The following is a 13,319-nucleotide window of genomic DNA, read 5'->3' on the forward strand; positions in this document are numbered from 1 at the left end:
AATGAGATAGAAGTCTTTTTTCAACCTGTAAAACATAACATTCAAACCATTCCCTTTTGATTCCAATATTGTCATAGTTAGTACATTTTCAAATACATTCCATTTACTAGATTAGTACTTGTAACTTGGGTAATATATTTTAAACTAACACACTATTGCTATTAATATTAAGAAGGTGTATCAGAAATTAAACCTAAGTGTTTCCAAGATTCCTAAGTTGTGATCAACTCCAGATGCAACTCTGAGCTCCTGAGAAACCCCCGACCTCTGACCTGCGAGCCGGGGAAGATATTCTTTATGGCCTCCTAATTTAAAACCTTTCAAGAGCTTTGTGTTTTATGGCTGATCTAAGTTACAGCCTTGCCAGAAGAATGTTTATCTGTGAACTCCTGCTTGCATCTGCTTTTGTCCAAAGGAATGTTGGTCTACTTAAACACACATGGCATTAGCTTAACTATATTAAACCATCAAAAATAGCCATGATTCCTTAACACAACCCACAACAAAAAACATACAGAGATTTAGGAGAAGCTGTTCTCACAAGTGTACATGCGCAAAAGGACATCTTTGGAGCGTAGACCGTAGCTCCTATGCTCTCATGGATTGCCCATGTTCCTGCCATATTCACGCCCAAATAGTGAGAGACAAACTGCCAATGGAGACACAACCAACTTGCCAAGAACCAAATCAGACATTTATCAAGTAGAGTGAGACTTGATAGTGGAGAAGGGACTTAAAACATGGAGGTTATCGGCCCTTGTGGATTGACTCTGCACACCACTGGATTAAGGGATTAAAAATGGATATTTTCCTCACATAGTTTCATTAGTTTTAGAGACGTTCAGGGGTCCACGACCGTAGATGTCGTTGCGTATGATCACCGTTATTGTCACGATGACCGCCGGAAGACCTAAAACACAAAACTGCTTCCTTAAATTAAGGCTTCCCACACTTGACCTACAGACTTAGCCGATGCCACTCACCCCATCCCACCACGCTGAGTTTCAGCAGGTATCGCCTCATATAGATGTTGAAGACTTTGACCAAGACAAGGTAGAGGTGGAAGCCCTCCAAGGCCATCCAGGTGAAAGAGGCCAGCAGGGAGTAGTGAAGAAGAAGAGCCACATAGAGACAAAGCTCAGTGGAGGACGACGCTGCCGCCGCCTGGCTGGAGAGGAAGTGAACGTTGAGGAGGATCAGAGCGACTGCCAGGCTGATGTGGATCTTTTTGGAATCGTCTGCTCTGAGTTTCCTGTCAGACACAGAAGATAAGGTCAGATGTAGATGACAACTTGTCAGGATTTGCATATGTCATGAAAGGAAGTCAAATAAAGTGGAGGGAAAAGAGAAACATATGACAAAATTAAAGAATGGCAATGTAAAACCTAAGTGTTTTGAGAAGGCATCTAAAGACATAAGTGAGGAGAAAAAATGTTGGAGAAATACATTGATGAAGGACAAAATGTATATGGAAATTATAGTTCTGTATGAATATGTTTTATCATGGATGAACACAGTACCTGGTTGTGATGAAGAGAACAACAGTGACGACCAGAGCAAACAGAGAGATACTACAGCCGATGTAGGTGATGTAGAACAAGATCTCAGCGTCTTTTTGTGAGAGGTCTGCAGGCACCTGTGGGAAAAAGAAAATACTCACATTCTGTTGTTGATCTATACCTATCATTTTTTTAATGCAAGATAGTTACAAATTTTATAGCTATGATTATCTTCATAATGTGGATATCCAATTCAATTTAAATCAAGTAACCATGTAATGTAGTCTAGTTTGTAAAAAAAAGAAACATAATCACAAGTGTTTAACTTGATAGCACAGTCTTTACCAGGATGATTTATGTAGGAAATGAAATTTATGAAAACAAGAGATTTCAAACCACCATCATTTGTAAAACTGAAGCTACTCCAAAATGGACGGTGCTGATTATCTGCATCCCCAAGAGATAAGAATAACTGTGAATTTTAGATTTGATGGTAGTGCTAACATGGTTTCCACTGCACGTGTTAATCCATATTATGATATAATTTGGTGTTTGGATTCTTTTTATCTATAATCATGAGTTTGAATACCAGCTGCTATGTATTTGGATTATCATTGAGATATTTTATTAGCTTTGTATGCCTGTTAAATGCTGTCAGTACCTAACAGTGTAAAAAAAACTGCATGAGGGCATGAATAACACAATTTATTTACTTTTAGACAAGCCCCTCCCCATTTTTGTGAATTCTTAAGATGTCTAAATAAGTGTTAACTTCATGTAATTTCCAATAATGGCTTTGCATAAAATGTGAAAAAAATATGTTTGTCTTTACGTTTTCAAAATTGTTGGCCAAGTTTGTCCTTCAGATTAGACCATGGGTTCCCAAATTCAGCCCTCAATACCTAGTGTCCTAAACCTTTCAGTATGGCCCCTAGAAATTTGAATTTGACATTCTTAATTTAGGGAATAAAAGCCACTGGTGAGATAGAACCTGACTAAATCAGTTAAGCTAGTTTGTAGCTCCTAATCTCCTTTGCTAGAAATAGCTACGATGGCTGAACAGTTTTGTTCTCAGTAGTTGCCTTGTGTTGTTCTACTTGATTTCATTTATGATTTGATTTCTTTCCATTTTTTCCAGTCTGAATATTTCCCCTACTGTTAATTTTGTCAGTTTGTCTAGTGCAAAAATATTAAGTTTTTAATAATAGCTTCCCGTTGTGTATGTGGTGGATAATGTTCCCAGGAGTTATTAAAATTGTCGACTGGTAATATAACTGACTTTTTTATGACTGTATGACTGAGTGTGAGCATCTTTGATCAATTCTTCATATTTTTATGCTTGTAGACTTTATTTTAAGTTTACCCTCATTGTCATTTACAGCGACAGTAGGGGTTCTACATATCTGAACATATTTTTGCTTTAGCAAACACAATGAGGGGACATTTTCAAGTCCATAACAACATAAAAAGCCAAATCCTACCATGAGTACAGCAAAGTATGTGAGATGGTCACAGGAACAAGTGATGTATTGCTGATTATTGCCCCAGAATGTCTGACATCCATTACTGCTGAAGTCTGTTGAATCTGACAGACCGAGATACCTGTTATTTTATTAAGTCTGTAGCATGTAGACAACATCAGCATATCATAATACAACATTAAATGATATAGGTAATGTTTGCGACACAAAAGGAATTCTCATTTATGTTACTGCTCATGAGGTTTTTTATGTTTAATACTCACTGCTTGTAGTATATAGGAACGCACATTTGAGTGTTTGGGATTTCTGTGACACAAAAGTACTTATTTACAGTAAAAGTGGCAGCAATTTATTTTTATGAAACAAACTATCAAATCTGTCCAATCTCTGAAGTAATTACCAACGTCAACATCTACTGAAGTTTGTTGATTTATGGAATTAAGGGAAAAAAGTATTACCATCAGGCTAGTTGTGAGATGTATGCTGATGTTGACTCGATCTCGAAGGCCGGAAATTTTCTTGCCAGCCACACTCAGGCCAACCAGCAGATTCTCATACAGTGAATGATTTGTTGTGAAAGTATGTCGAAAAGAGCCATCAGATGTAAGCAGTTCATCAATCTACAGGGCAAGTCAAGTCAAAGAGAACTGTATTGTTATTTTAAAATGTGTTTGTTGTGTTTAATTAATTCATTCTAGCACAGATAACACGAATATGTCAACAAAGCTGAAGTTGGTTTTCCATTGCAGCTTCCGAATTGAGACATGGCTAAAGGGTGATTAAACCCAATTTTTCACTAACTACAGCATCTTTAATCTATTCTAGTTAAAGAACTACAACGCCCAGACTTTTCAAACCTGGACTGGATTATTCTGCTCTAAGAACAGAATATTTAGAAGCATGTTTGTGATTTGTGAAAGTTCAATAAAGGGTGATTTTACCACTTTTTTTGCGTCTGAGATGAAAGGGTTAAAATTGCCCTTTATTGAAGTTTGACAGATCAGATCAAGGTTTGACAAATCACAAACATGATTTTAAATATTATGCAATTAGTTGCGAATAATCTAGTCTGGCTTTGAAGAGTCTTGGTGTTGTTTTTAACTAGAGTAGATTAAAGATGCTGAAGGTAGTGACAAATTAGGTGGAATCGCCCTTTAGCCATTTCCTGAGTCAGAAGCTCCAATCGGAAACCAACTTCAGCTTCGTATTATGCCACAAGTTAACCTAACAAAATAATTTTGGTTTGTGTGACCACAATACATTTTTGTTCAGAAAATTAGTACACCTACGCCTCTCTTGTCCATAAGGGGGCAGTAATTTAACATCTGTTGCAATAAAAGGAAGAACCTGTTTAAACCGGATTAGTCTGGATACTCATCAGAAGACTCCAGTCTCAACCCGCCACTGCCCAAATTTGAACTTCCCTTCACTGTCAATTGATGTTGGCTGTTGAAATTTCTCTGTTTTATCAGGGTAAGAACGATTTTTGTCTACAATTTTTCTTTTATTGTTATATATTGATAAAGTACAGTATTTTCCGCACTATAAGGCGCACCACATTATAAGGCGCACCTTCAATGAATGGCCTATTTTAAAACTTTTTTCACATATAAGGCACATAGAATAGAGGCTACAGTAGAGGCTGGGGTTACGTTATGCATCCATTAGATGGAACTGCGCTAAAGGGAATGTCAACAAAATAGTCAGATAGGTCAGTCAAACTTTATTAATAATTACAAACCAGCGTTCTGACAACTCCGTTCATTCCCAAAATGAATAAACAGCTGTTTGATTATTTTCCCTGAGGTAAAGTCAGTGACGTGGTATTTTCATGACACAGTTTATGTTTTAACAACAGCAAGGTATAACATATAGTGGAGGGGAACTTTTCTTCGATTCAATAAACACGTAAAAAACAGTCTGATACTGTTACGGGAAATCAAACGTTAGTGCAATCACAATATATATCCACTTCTGCACCATTGATTTGTTCATGTTAAATTCTCTCGCTGCTGCTCTATTCCCGTGTTCTACTGCGTGACTGATCGCCTTGAGCTTAAACTCTGTGTCATAAGCGTGTCTCTTAATAGGAGCCATTTTGGGGTCTTTACACAAAACCCAGCGTGCACCGCGCGCTTCTTCTTCTATGGGGGAAAATGAAGTCGGCGACTGCTTACCGTAGTTGCAAGACCAGTTGTGGCTCAATATTGGTCCATATATAAGGCGCACCGGATTATAAGGCGCACAGTTGGCTTTTGAGAAAATTGAAGGTTTTTAGGTGCGCCTTATAGTGCGGAAAATACGGTACTTGAAAATATACTAGGGAACAGGGGTGTGCGAGAAATAGCAAGAGTTTAGCATTAAAGTCTCGAAAGGCTGCCTGTTCAACCCAGTAGAAGATGTAGTCCTCTATTGAGCTCACGTCTGTACAGAACTGAGAAGAAATGAAGAAGTTTGTGACAGTCAGTGGAGGCTTGCTAGCTGACAGGTTGTTGTGTTTAATGGGGTGAGAGGTTTGGGCGTCTGTTGGCTGCACTCGCAACACCATCTGTGCCGTGTTAAAAAAAAATCTTTATTTTTTTATTTACAAAATCATGACACTTTAATGCAAACATTGATTTATTGAAATGGCTCCCAATACAAGTTACGGGCTGTTTAAATTCTAACTTGTTAAGTTGCTTTATTTTTAAGCCTTTTTTTAGTTTTGCCATGTCCTGGGTGACGGAGAACCAACAGGTATATAGAAATAAATATCTGGGGAGTATTATAACTGAAACGTAACATTTAAATCACCAGGGTTTATATAGAAAAGAATTCAGATTTTATTTTGTGGTTTTAAAGGCTCTATGTTGAAGACAGTGAGAAATAAAGGCACAGCTTTCTTGTTTTTCTATCTGTTCTCGGCTCCCACACACAGAGCTGTTCTCCACTTGCTCAGCAAGTCCCTCCCGTTTCAAACTCTTCTAATTAACTAAAAGTTAAAAGAGTTAAATATGAATTAGAGGTTTGCTACCTTTGACAAAAAAAAGCTTAAGTCTATGAAAGCAGTGTAGCAGTTTTGTTAATGAGGCAGCGTATCATAATTCAGCCAAAGTAATAAAATAACGAACTTCAGTCTGATCTTTATTGTTAATGTGTTTCTTCTTATTAAGCAGTGAATGTAGATAAAAAGTATTACATGTCTTTTGCTTTAAGTATTTACTTACTGGAGGGTTTTATGTTTGTGCTGCAGAGCCACAGCTAACAGCTAACAGCTAGCTCCTCACTTCAGCAGTTCTGACAGCCTGTGCCATGACACTTTGGACTGAACCATTGTTCTAACAATGGGTAGGGTGGGGGGTGGGGCATCTAAAAATGAATTCTTATTGTTTTCTGAGATAAATGGCAGATTTATTAATTTTTTGTTTCTTTTGCCTTTTCCGATTGATATTATTTAAATGCAAATGTTTCTTCAATGATTTTTTTTTGGGGCTGGGGGACAATTCTAGACTTTTCCAAGATTGGGGGGTCCGGACCCCCCCAAGCCCCCTGGGATTTACGCCTACGGTTCCGCTGAATTGTGGCAGTGAGAGACTGCCACCGCATATTCAAATGCAGCTAGTACACATTGGAAATACCAAAGCTGGTTCTTAAAACCAGCTTTGGTTAGTTAGGGTGCTGGTTGACACCACCATAATCTGTATGTCAAAGCAGCCTGACTGTGGTTTAACAGTAGGGTCTGCTTTCCTGCAAAACCTTTGGTTCTGAAAACTCCAGTAAAGGAGTTTTCTTAACATCATATTAAGAAAATCTGCTTAACATGATGTCATACATACTGTATGTCAATATTGAACAGAATGGAAAGTGTAGTCACTTACATTATTTGGCAATGTAATCATGGAGAAAACAACTTTATCATTCTTCTGAAGGTTGAACTCTGTCGGTATGCGAATCTTCACTTTAATGTTCAACACAGAGGCATTTACCCTGGCCTATATTGATGAAAAATAAAAGCAGAAACATTTCACTGAATTACATATGATAGCATAATGCAGTCACATTTGTCGACAAGGACAGTTGTTTTGAAAAAAAATCTTGTTGGAATATTGTTTAGTTTTTGTTTTAGTTTCTTTACTTTTTTATTATGTTACAAGAACCTAAGTTGTCCCAGATTTTCCAGGGAGACAACTGCAAAAGACCGAAACAACGCCTGGACCAAACATTGAAGGGATCTCCTGTTGTAATCTATGTTTTAAATGTTAATAAGAAGCTCACTATTGTTTAATTTTTTAATTCTTCTCTACCATACAAACATACATTTACTTTTTTTTTTTTTTTACTGCACTGAATTTTTTTTTTTTTTTTTTTACCTCTGTGTTATTTGCTTGAATTTCAAGACCTTTGAAATCATCTGTGTTTTTATATAGGAGGATGTCGACAACGTCACTTGATAGGTATGTAGTTTCATTCACGTCCGTTTTTTCTAGGGTTTGTTCTAGATTCTCAATGTTTCTTGTGGGAAAATGCAAGAAAATAAATGAGTTCAGTTTATTTTGCAAATAATCCACACAATAATATAAAATATAAAAATATATTTTCTGATAAGAATTCAAATATTTACCTAACAATGTCGTTATAATCATAGTCTTTGTTCTTTAAGTCTAAGGATAAGTCTTCTATAGCCTTTTTGGCATCCGCAGTTCCTGCAAGATAAATTATGAAATCTTATTTTATTTGTTGATTTATTTTGTTATTAGCAGTTACGTTATGTCTCTTCAGACATACCTGATGAGGTTTTTGTCGTCTTCAGAGGTGTCGCAGTTGTTGTTGCTAGAGATGTTGTAGGCAGAATAGGGGGGAAAAGTTATGACAATTCCAAGGGCCCCTGACCAACAGGGGGCCCTCCACAATTTTCTTTTTTTGTTCATAGAACAAAACTGATCTGCAGTGAACTGATCTGCTCTTATTTTAATTTTAAATTTTAGTTTGGTTTTTTTTCTTTAAAAAACCAAACTAAAGACCGAGTCTTATAAATCTCTGTCTTTATAAGACAGAGATTTATAAGACTCTGTCTTATAAATTTTAAGATTTATTTTATTAGACATACCTGACATAGTTTGACTTGCTAATTCCGTTGTTGTCAGTGGTGACAAACTTGTTCCCAAAGGTACCGTAGGTGTCTCTGTAGAGATAAAATAACTCAGTGTCTAATAATAAAGTATTAGACTCGGTTACATCATGTTTCTTCAGACATACCTAACGTGGTTTGAAGTGTTACTTCTGTCGTCGTCAGGGGTGTCACTGTTGTTGACGAAGATGTAGTAGGCTTTGTAGTTTTGTCTACTGTATAAGAGACAAACTAACTGAGTGTCTAATAATAAAGTATTAGACTCGGTTACGTTATGTCTCTTCAGACATACCTGATGAGGTTTTTGTCGTCTTCAGAGGTGTCGCAGTTGTTGTTCCTAGAGATGTTGTAGGCAGAATAGGGGGGAAAAGTTATGACAATTCCAAGGGCCCCTGACCAACAAGGGGCCCTCCACAATTTTCTTTTTTTTTGTTCATAGAAATAAAAAAATGGGACTCTGTCTTATAAATCTTAAGATTTATTTTATTAGACATACCTGATGTAGAAGCCTAAATTCAGTTTTTGTTCATTCAGACTTTAGGATAAGTTATGTTCATATTTCTTATTATAATTTGTTTATTTGGATAAAAATGATAACTAGTTAAATCTATTGCATAGTAATTTACTATATTTGACTACACTTAAGTCTTGAAAATTTGCATATCTAATTGGAATTAAGGATTTTAGGGTGTGGCTAGCCAGAGTGAGTTGGGCAGTTGGAGTGGAGCCACACAGTTTTTTGACTTCACTCCCTGTCCTTTTAAATTGTCGTTTCTCTTTATTTTTTGTGGAAAGGTAACCTTTGTACCGTTTTTATTATTACTTCTGAAGTAAACCATTCAACTATATTAAGAGGATCCAGTCCCTTTTTTTGGTTTTGTCGTTTTCGTCATCAAGTGGACCGAATGGGAAAGACGGAGAGCGTCAAGCTTATGGCTCCTTTATTTAGGAAACTACACCTGACATAGTTTGACTTGCTAATTCCGTTGTTGTCAGTGGTGACAAACTTGTTCCCAAAGGTACCGTAGGTGTCTCTGTAGAGATAAAATAACTGAGTGACTAATAATAAAGTATTAGACTCGGTTACATCATGTTTCTTCAGACATACCTAACGTGGTTTGAAGTGTTACTTCTGTCGTCGTCAGGGGTGTCACTGTTGTTGTTGCTAGAGATGTTGTAGGCAGAATAGGGGGGAAAAGTTATGACAATTCCAAGGGCCCCTGACCAACAGGGGGCCCTCCACAATTTTCTTTTTTTGTTCATAGAACAAAACTGATCTGCAGTGAACTGATCTGCTCTTATTTTAATTTTAAATTTTAGTTTGGTTTTTTTTCTTTAAAAAACCAAACTAAAGACCGAGTCTTATAAATCTCTGTCTTTATAAGACAGAGATTTATAAGACTCTGTCTTATAAATTTTAAGATTTATTTTATTAGACATACCTGACATAGTTTGACTTGCTAATTCCGTTGTTGTCAGTGGTGACAAACTTGTTCCCAAAGGTACCGTAGGTGTCTCTGTAGAGATAAAATAACTCAGTGTCTAATAATAAAGTATTAGACTCGGTTACATCATGTTTCTTCAGACATACCTAACGTGGTTTGAAGTGTTACTTCTGTCGTCGTCAGGGGTGTCACTGTTGTTGACGAAGATGTAGTAGGCTTTGTAGTTTTGTCTACTGTATAAGAGACAAACTAACTGAGTGTCTAATAATAAAGTATTAGACTCGGTTACGTTATGTCTCTTCAGACATACCTGATGAGGTTTTTGTCGTCTTCAGAGGTGTCGCAGTTGTTGTTCCTAGAGATGTTGTAGGCAGAATAGGGGGGAAAAGTTATGACAATTCCAAGGGCCCCTGACCAACAATGGGCCCTCCACAATTTTCTTTGTAGTTTGGTCTACTGTATAAGAGACAAACTAATTGAGTGTCTAATAAAAATGCCCTAAGACTTCACTATATATATATAGACACAATGCATTCTGACAAATAATGGGAAGAAGGATATCCTATAATGCTCCCTTGTGCATTTAGGATGTAGCACTGTGTCACTTAAAGAAAATTCGTCAAGAGAATTTTTGCAGATGGCAGTGTGGGGAGTTGATGAGGAAGTCTGCAGTGTAGACTTTTGCAATCTGATTTTGTCAATTTGTTCTTGGCTAAATGATACTTGGAATTGTGTAAAATATCTAACCCTCAGATATGCTTATGTTTGTTGTATTAATTATTTTAGTAAATGGATACATACCCTTTACTAATAAAAATGTTTGCTGTAAATAAGCCTTTGGCCTTTACCCAAGAAATCTGCTCCAATTATGCATCAGTTACAGACTAACACCTAATCTATCTAAACATTCCTGAAAAATAATGATTGATAAACAATGGTTTGAGCATTGAGATAATAATAGCCTGCTTACAATGTTTCAGTCAAATTTCGGAGCTCAACCATTAAGCAAAGATTTGTTTTCAGCAGTCTGCTTTTAGGTATCCGCATGTGAGAATAAAGAATTAAAAAAAATATATCAGTGTTGCATATGAATGAAAATTTAGTACCTAGATATTTGCCTGGGTTCAGACCAAGTATAGCGTTGTGGTTGAAATTGATTTATTGTGCAGAACTACCATAATATTAAACCCTATGTTGATTCAGAGTAAAATACTTTCCTAATACCAAAAATGTTTGGAAACATAAGAACTTTGATGCAAACAAGTAAAGATAAATGGCCTATTCTTCTATAGCACTTTATCAAGTCCAGAGGACCCCAAAGCGTTTCACACTACTTTCTCTCATTCACCCACTCACACACATATTCACACTGATGGTGGCAAGTTACTCGACAGTAGCCACGGCTGCGTCGGGTAGTCTGACAGAGGGGTGGCTGCCATGCACTGGCGCCACCTGGTCCTCCAACCACCACCAGCAGCCAAGCGGTTGAAGGGTCTTGCCCAGGGACACAACGACAGAAGTGGATGGAATCAAACTAGATATCCAGCTATTCTGGGACAAAGTCCTACCACCAAGTGTTGTGTTGTATGATTTAGTCGGTGTATGTAAATTTGTCCAACTTTAAAAACATTTGAATGAATGTGCATACCAAAAAAAAAATAAAGATAGAGAGAGAGATAAACAGATTGCAACTTACTTTTTGTTTGATTATGATGTAGACCATTATTACATGCTACAATCTGACTTTGGTTTATAGTGATGTTGGTTGCTAATGATGAAGGTATACGTCCCGTGACATGGAATGCAATAAACAACGTCGGCCACCAAAGGATAAAAATGCCAAAACACTTCATCCTGTAAAATGGACAATTATTTAGGTACAAATCTCCGTTTACTTTTAAAATAGGCAATAATATAGCTTAAAAGAAATGAGAATTAAGACTGTATAGCTCTTTAATTTTCCAGTCTGCCATACAATTGTTGGTCACAGCAATTCAATGCCAATTCATAGCTTTGTAACCCTCCTTACAGTCTCAGCATGACCGTGAGAAAGAGCAAGGCAGACATTACAGTTCAACAACAGGGAAGCAATGGGGACGTCGTGTCAGACTGCGGTAAAGCTGGCCGCCTCTTCGAAAATGACAGTAAAACCAGCCCACACTCGATTTTCACATGCGCCACGGCATAAGACGTTACAGCACCCTAATTTACAAGCTCCTTTCAGTTGAAAGCTCACATCCAGTTCATGTTTGATCTACTGCAAGGAGATTTCCAAAGGCTCCAAATTTAGACTTTGTATTTATGCAGTTGCAAAAAGAAATAATGGGGACATTGAGCAATGCTGAAAAACTCTCTGTTTCCAGCGACTTCTCTCACTTCTCGGTGGCAGAGGGACACCTCTAGAACAAAACCAGCAAATGTCAACCACATCTGATGTATAATTTCAAAATAAAAGCCTATTAAAATAAGATGTCTTTATTTTTTGGTTGTGTCCTAGAGGTGTTCCTCTGTCACCCAGAAGTGGGAAAAGTCGCTGGAAACAGAGAGTTTTTCAGCAATAAGCACGGCAACTTAGGGGAAAAAAGTAAAAACCTCCTCCTTTAATAGACTTGTATTTTGAAAGTGTACATCAGATCGCATTGACATTTGCTGGTTGTGTTTTAAAGGTGTCGCCCTGTCACCGAGAAGTGAGAGAAGCCAAGTGTTTTTCAACAATGTGTATGTCAACTTTGGTAAAACTAAAATGGGCTCTTTGCACCTCAGCTTCCGCGTTCAGGGAAAAGCAGCTCAATCTTTTCCGATCTATTGAAAAAGGCTCTTTACACTGGGTGTTTGTAGGGCTTGTCCAAAGTAACAATTAATGATGTACATCAATCCGAAGCCCCGACAAGTAATCTAGAGAAAGGTTTTAAGATGTTCGCCTCGTTATACACAGATACGAAGATGAGTTTTACTTTCTTTAAACTTTGTGGCTAACATTAGCTTTAGCTTATGCTAGACATTTTTCTTGTAAAAATATGCTATTTAAGTATCTAAACATTTTTCATCATTCATTAACGGACAATGTTTTTACCTTGTTTTCAAGTATATTACGTGCGTTTATTGTCGTTAGTGTCAGAGACCAAGTAACGGGGATTTTACGGTTCAGGCTTTTTGCTTCTGAAGCCTGAGGAACAACAAGCCCATAGCTTAACAGTAGAGCAGCTCTGGTGTCAGAGTTCTAGTTCAGCTGACTGTTCAGGTTCAGAGTTGTTGCTTTTAGAAAAAATATGGCCGTGTTCCTTAAGGTCTCCATGTTATTTCACTTTATTAGTTTTGCATGTTTCTTGTGAAGCAGGACGGTGTTTACAGCAGTGTGTACAGGCGGATCAGTAGCTCGGCTGTCTGGCTCTGGTCTGCTCTCTCGTTCCCATAAACTCTTTCAGGCTGAATACAGAAGTGATTCCATGGAAATAACACAGGAGGCTCCTTTACCTTCTTCTTTAGGCTGAACAAGTTGATCCGGGGTGAAGTGAAGGCTGTAAACTTTACTGTGCGGTGTTAGCTTTAACTGGTAGCAACGAATATTTACAAGCCACCGTCTTGGAAATCCATGAAACCTTAAAATCCCATTATATTAGGAAGACAGCAATGTTCATAGTATTGTTTTATTTGCGTCTGAAATAAGACTTTGTCTTTTCTAACTGTCATGGTAACTCAAAGCGGAAAAAAGAGAGCCGCATTTGCGCATGCGGTTGTGACATCAGCGCGGCAGGTGCAAAGAGCCCATTCTAAACATGTCATTTTA

At 37.4% G+C, this 13,319-nt stretch overlaps 1 protein-coding gene across 1 annotated transcript in view; it reads right to left on the reverse strand.

Moving 5' to 3' along the window:
• The window catches only part of LOC116718462 (adhesion G-protein coupled receptor G5-like), a 90,546-nt gene extending 78,275 nt beyond the window's left edge, over positions 1 to 12,271 (reverse strand). Inside the window, exons 1-15 of the mRNA XM_032560440.1 lie at positions 11,229 to 12,271; positions 9,843 to 9,887; positions 9,679 to 9,765; positions 8,380 to 8,424; positions 8,216 to 8,302; positions 8,067 to 8,141; positions 7,745 to 7,789; positions 7,581 to 7,662; positions 7,330 to 7,471; positions 6,838 to 6,951; positions 3,439 to 3,600; positions 3,244 to 3,286; positions 2,981 to 3,084; positions 1,521 to 1,636; positions 984 to 1,252 (exon numbers count right to left, since the gene is read on the reverse strand). Of these exons, the coding sequence (XP_032416331.1) occupies positions 984 to 1,252; positions 1,521 to 1,636; positions 2,981 to 3,084; positions 3,244 to 3,286; positions 3,439 to 3,600; positions 6,838 to 6,951; positions 7,330 to 7,471; positions 7,581 to 7,662; positions 7,745 to 7,789; positions 8,067 to 8,141; positions 8,216 to 8,302; positions 8,380 to 8,424; positions 9,679 to 9,765; positions 9,843 to 9,887; positions 11,229 to 11,385 (1,573 nt within the window). The 5' untranslated portion in view covers positions 11,386 to 12,271. The remainder of the gene's footprint in view (positions 1 to 983; positions 1,253 to 1,520; positions 1,637 to 2,980; positions 3,085 to 3,243; positions 3,287 to 3,438; positions 3,601 to 6,837; positions 6,952 to 7,329; positions 7,472 to 7,580; positions 7,663 to 7,744; positions 7,790 to 8,066; positions 8,142 to 8,215; positions 8,303 to 8,379; positions 8,425 to 9,678; positions 9,766 to 9,842; positions 9,888 to 11,228) is intronic.
• Positions 12,272 to 13,319: the final 1,048 nt, after the last annotated feature.

The sequence above is a fragment of the Xiphophorus hellerii genome, chromosome 4, assembly GCF_003331165.1.
Source record: "Xiphophorus hellerii strain 12219 chromosome 4, Xiphophorus_hellerii-4.1, whole genome shotgun sequence".
NCBI lineage: Eukaryota > Metazoa > Chordata > Actinopteri > Cyprinodontiformes > Poeciliidae > Xiphophorus > Xiphophorus hellerii.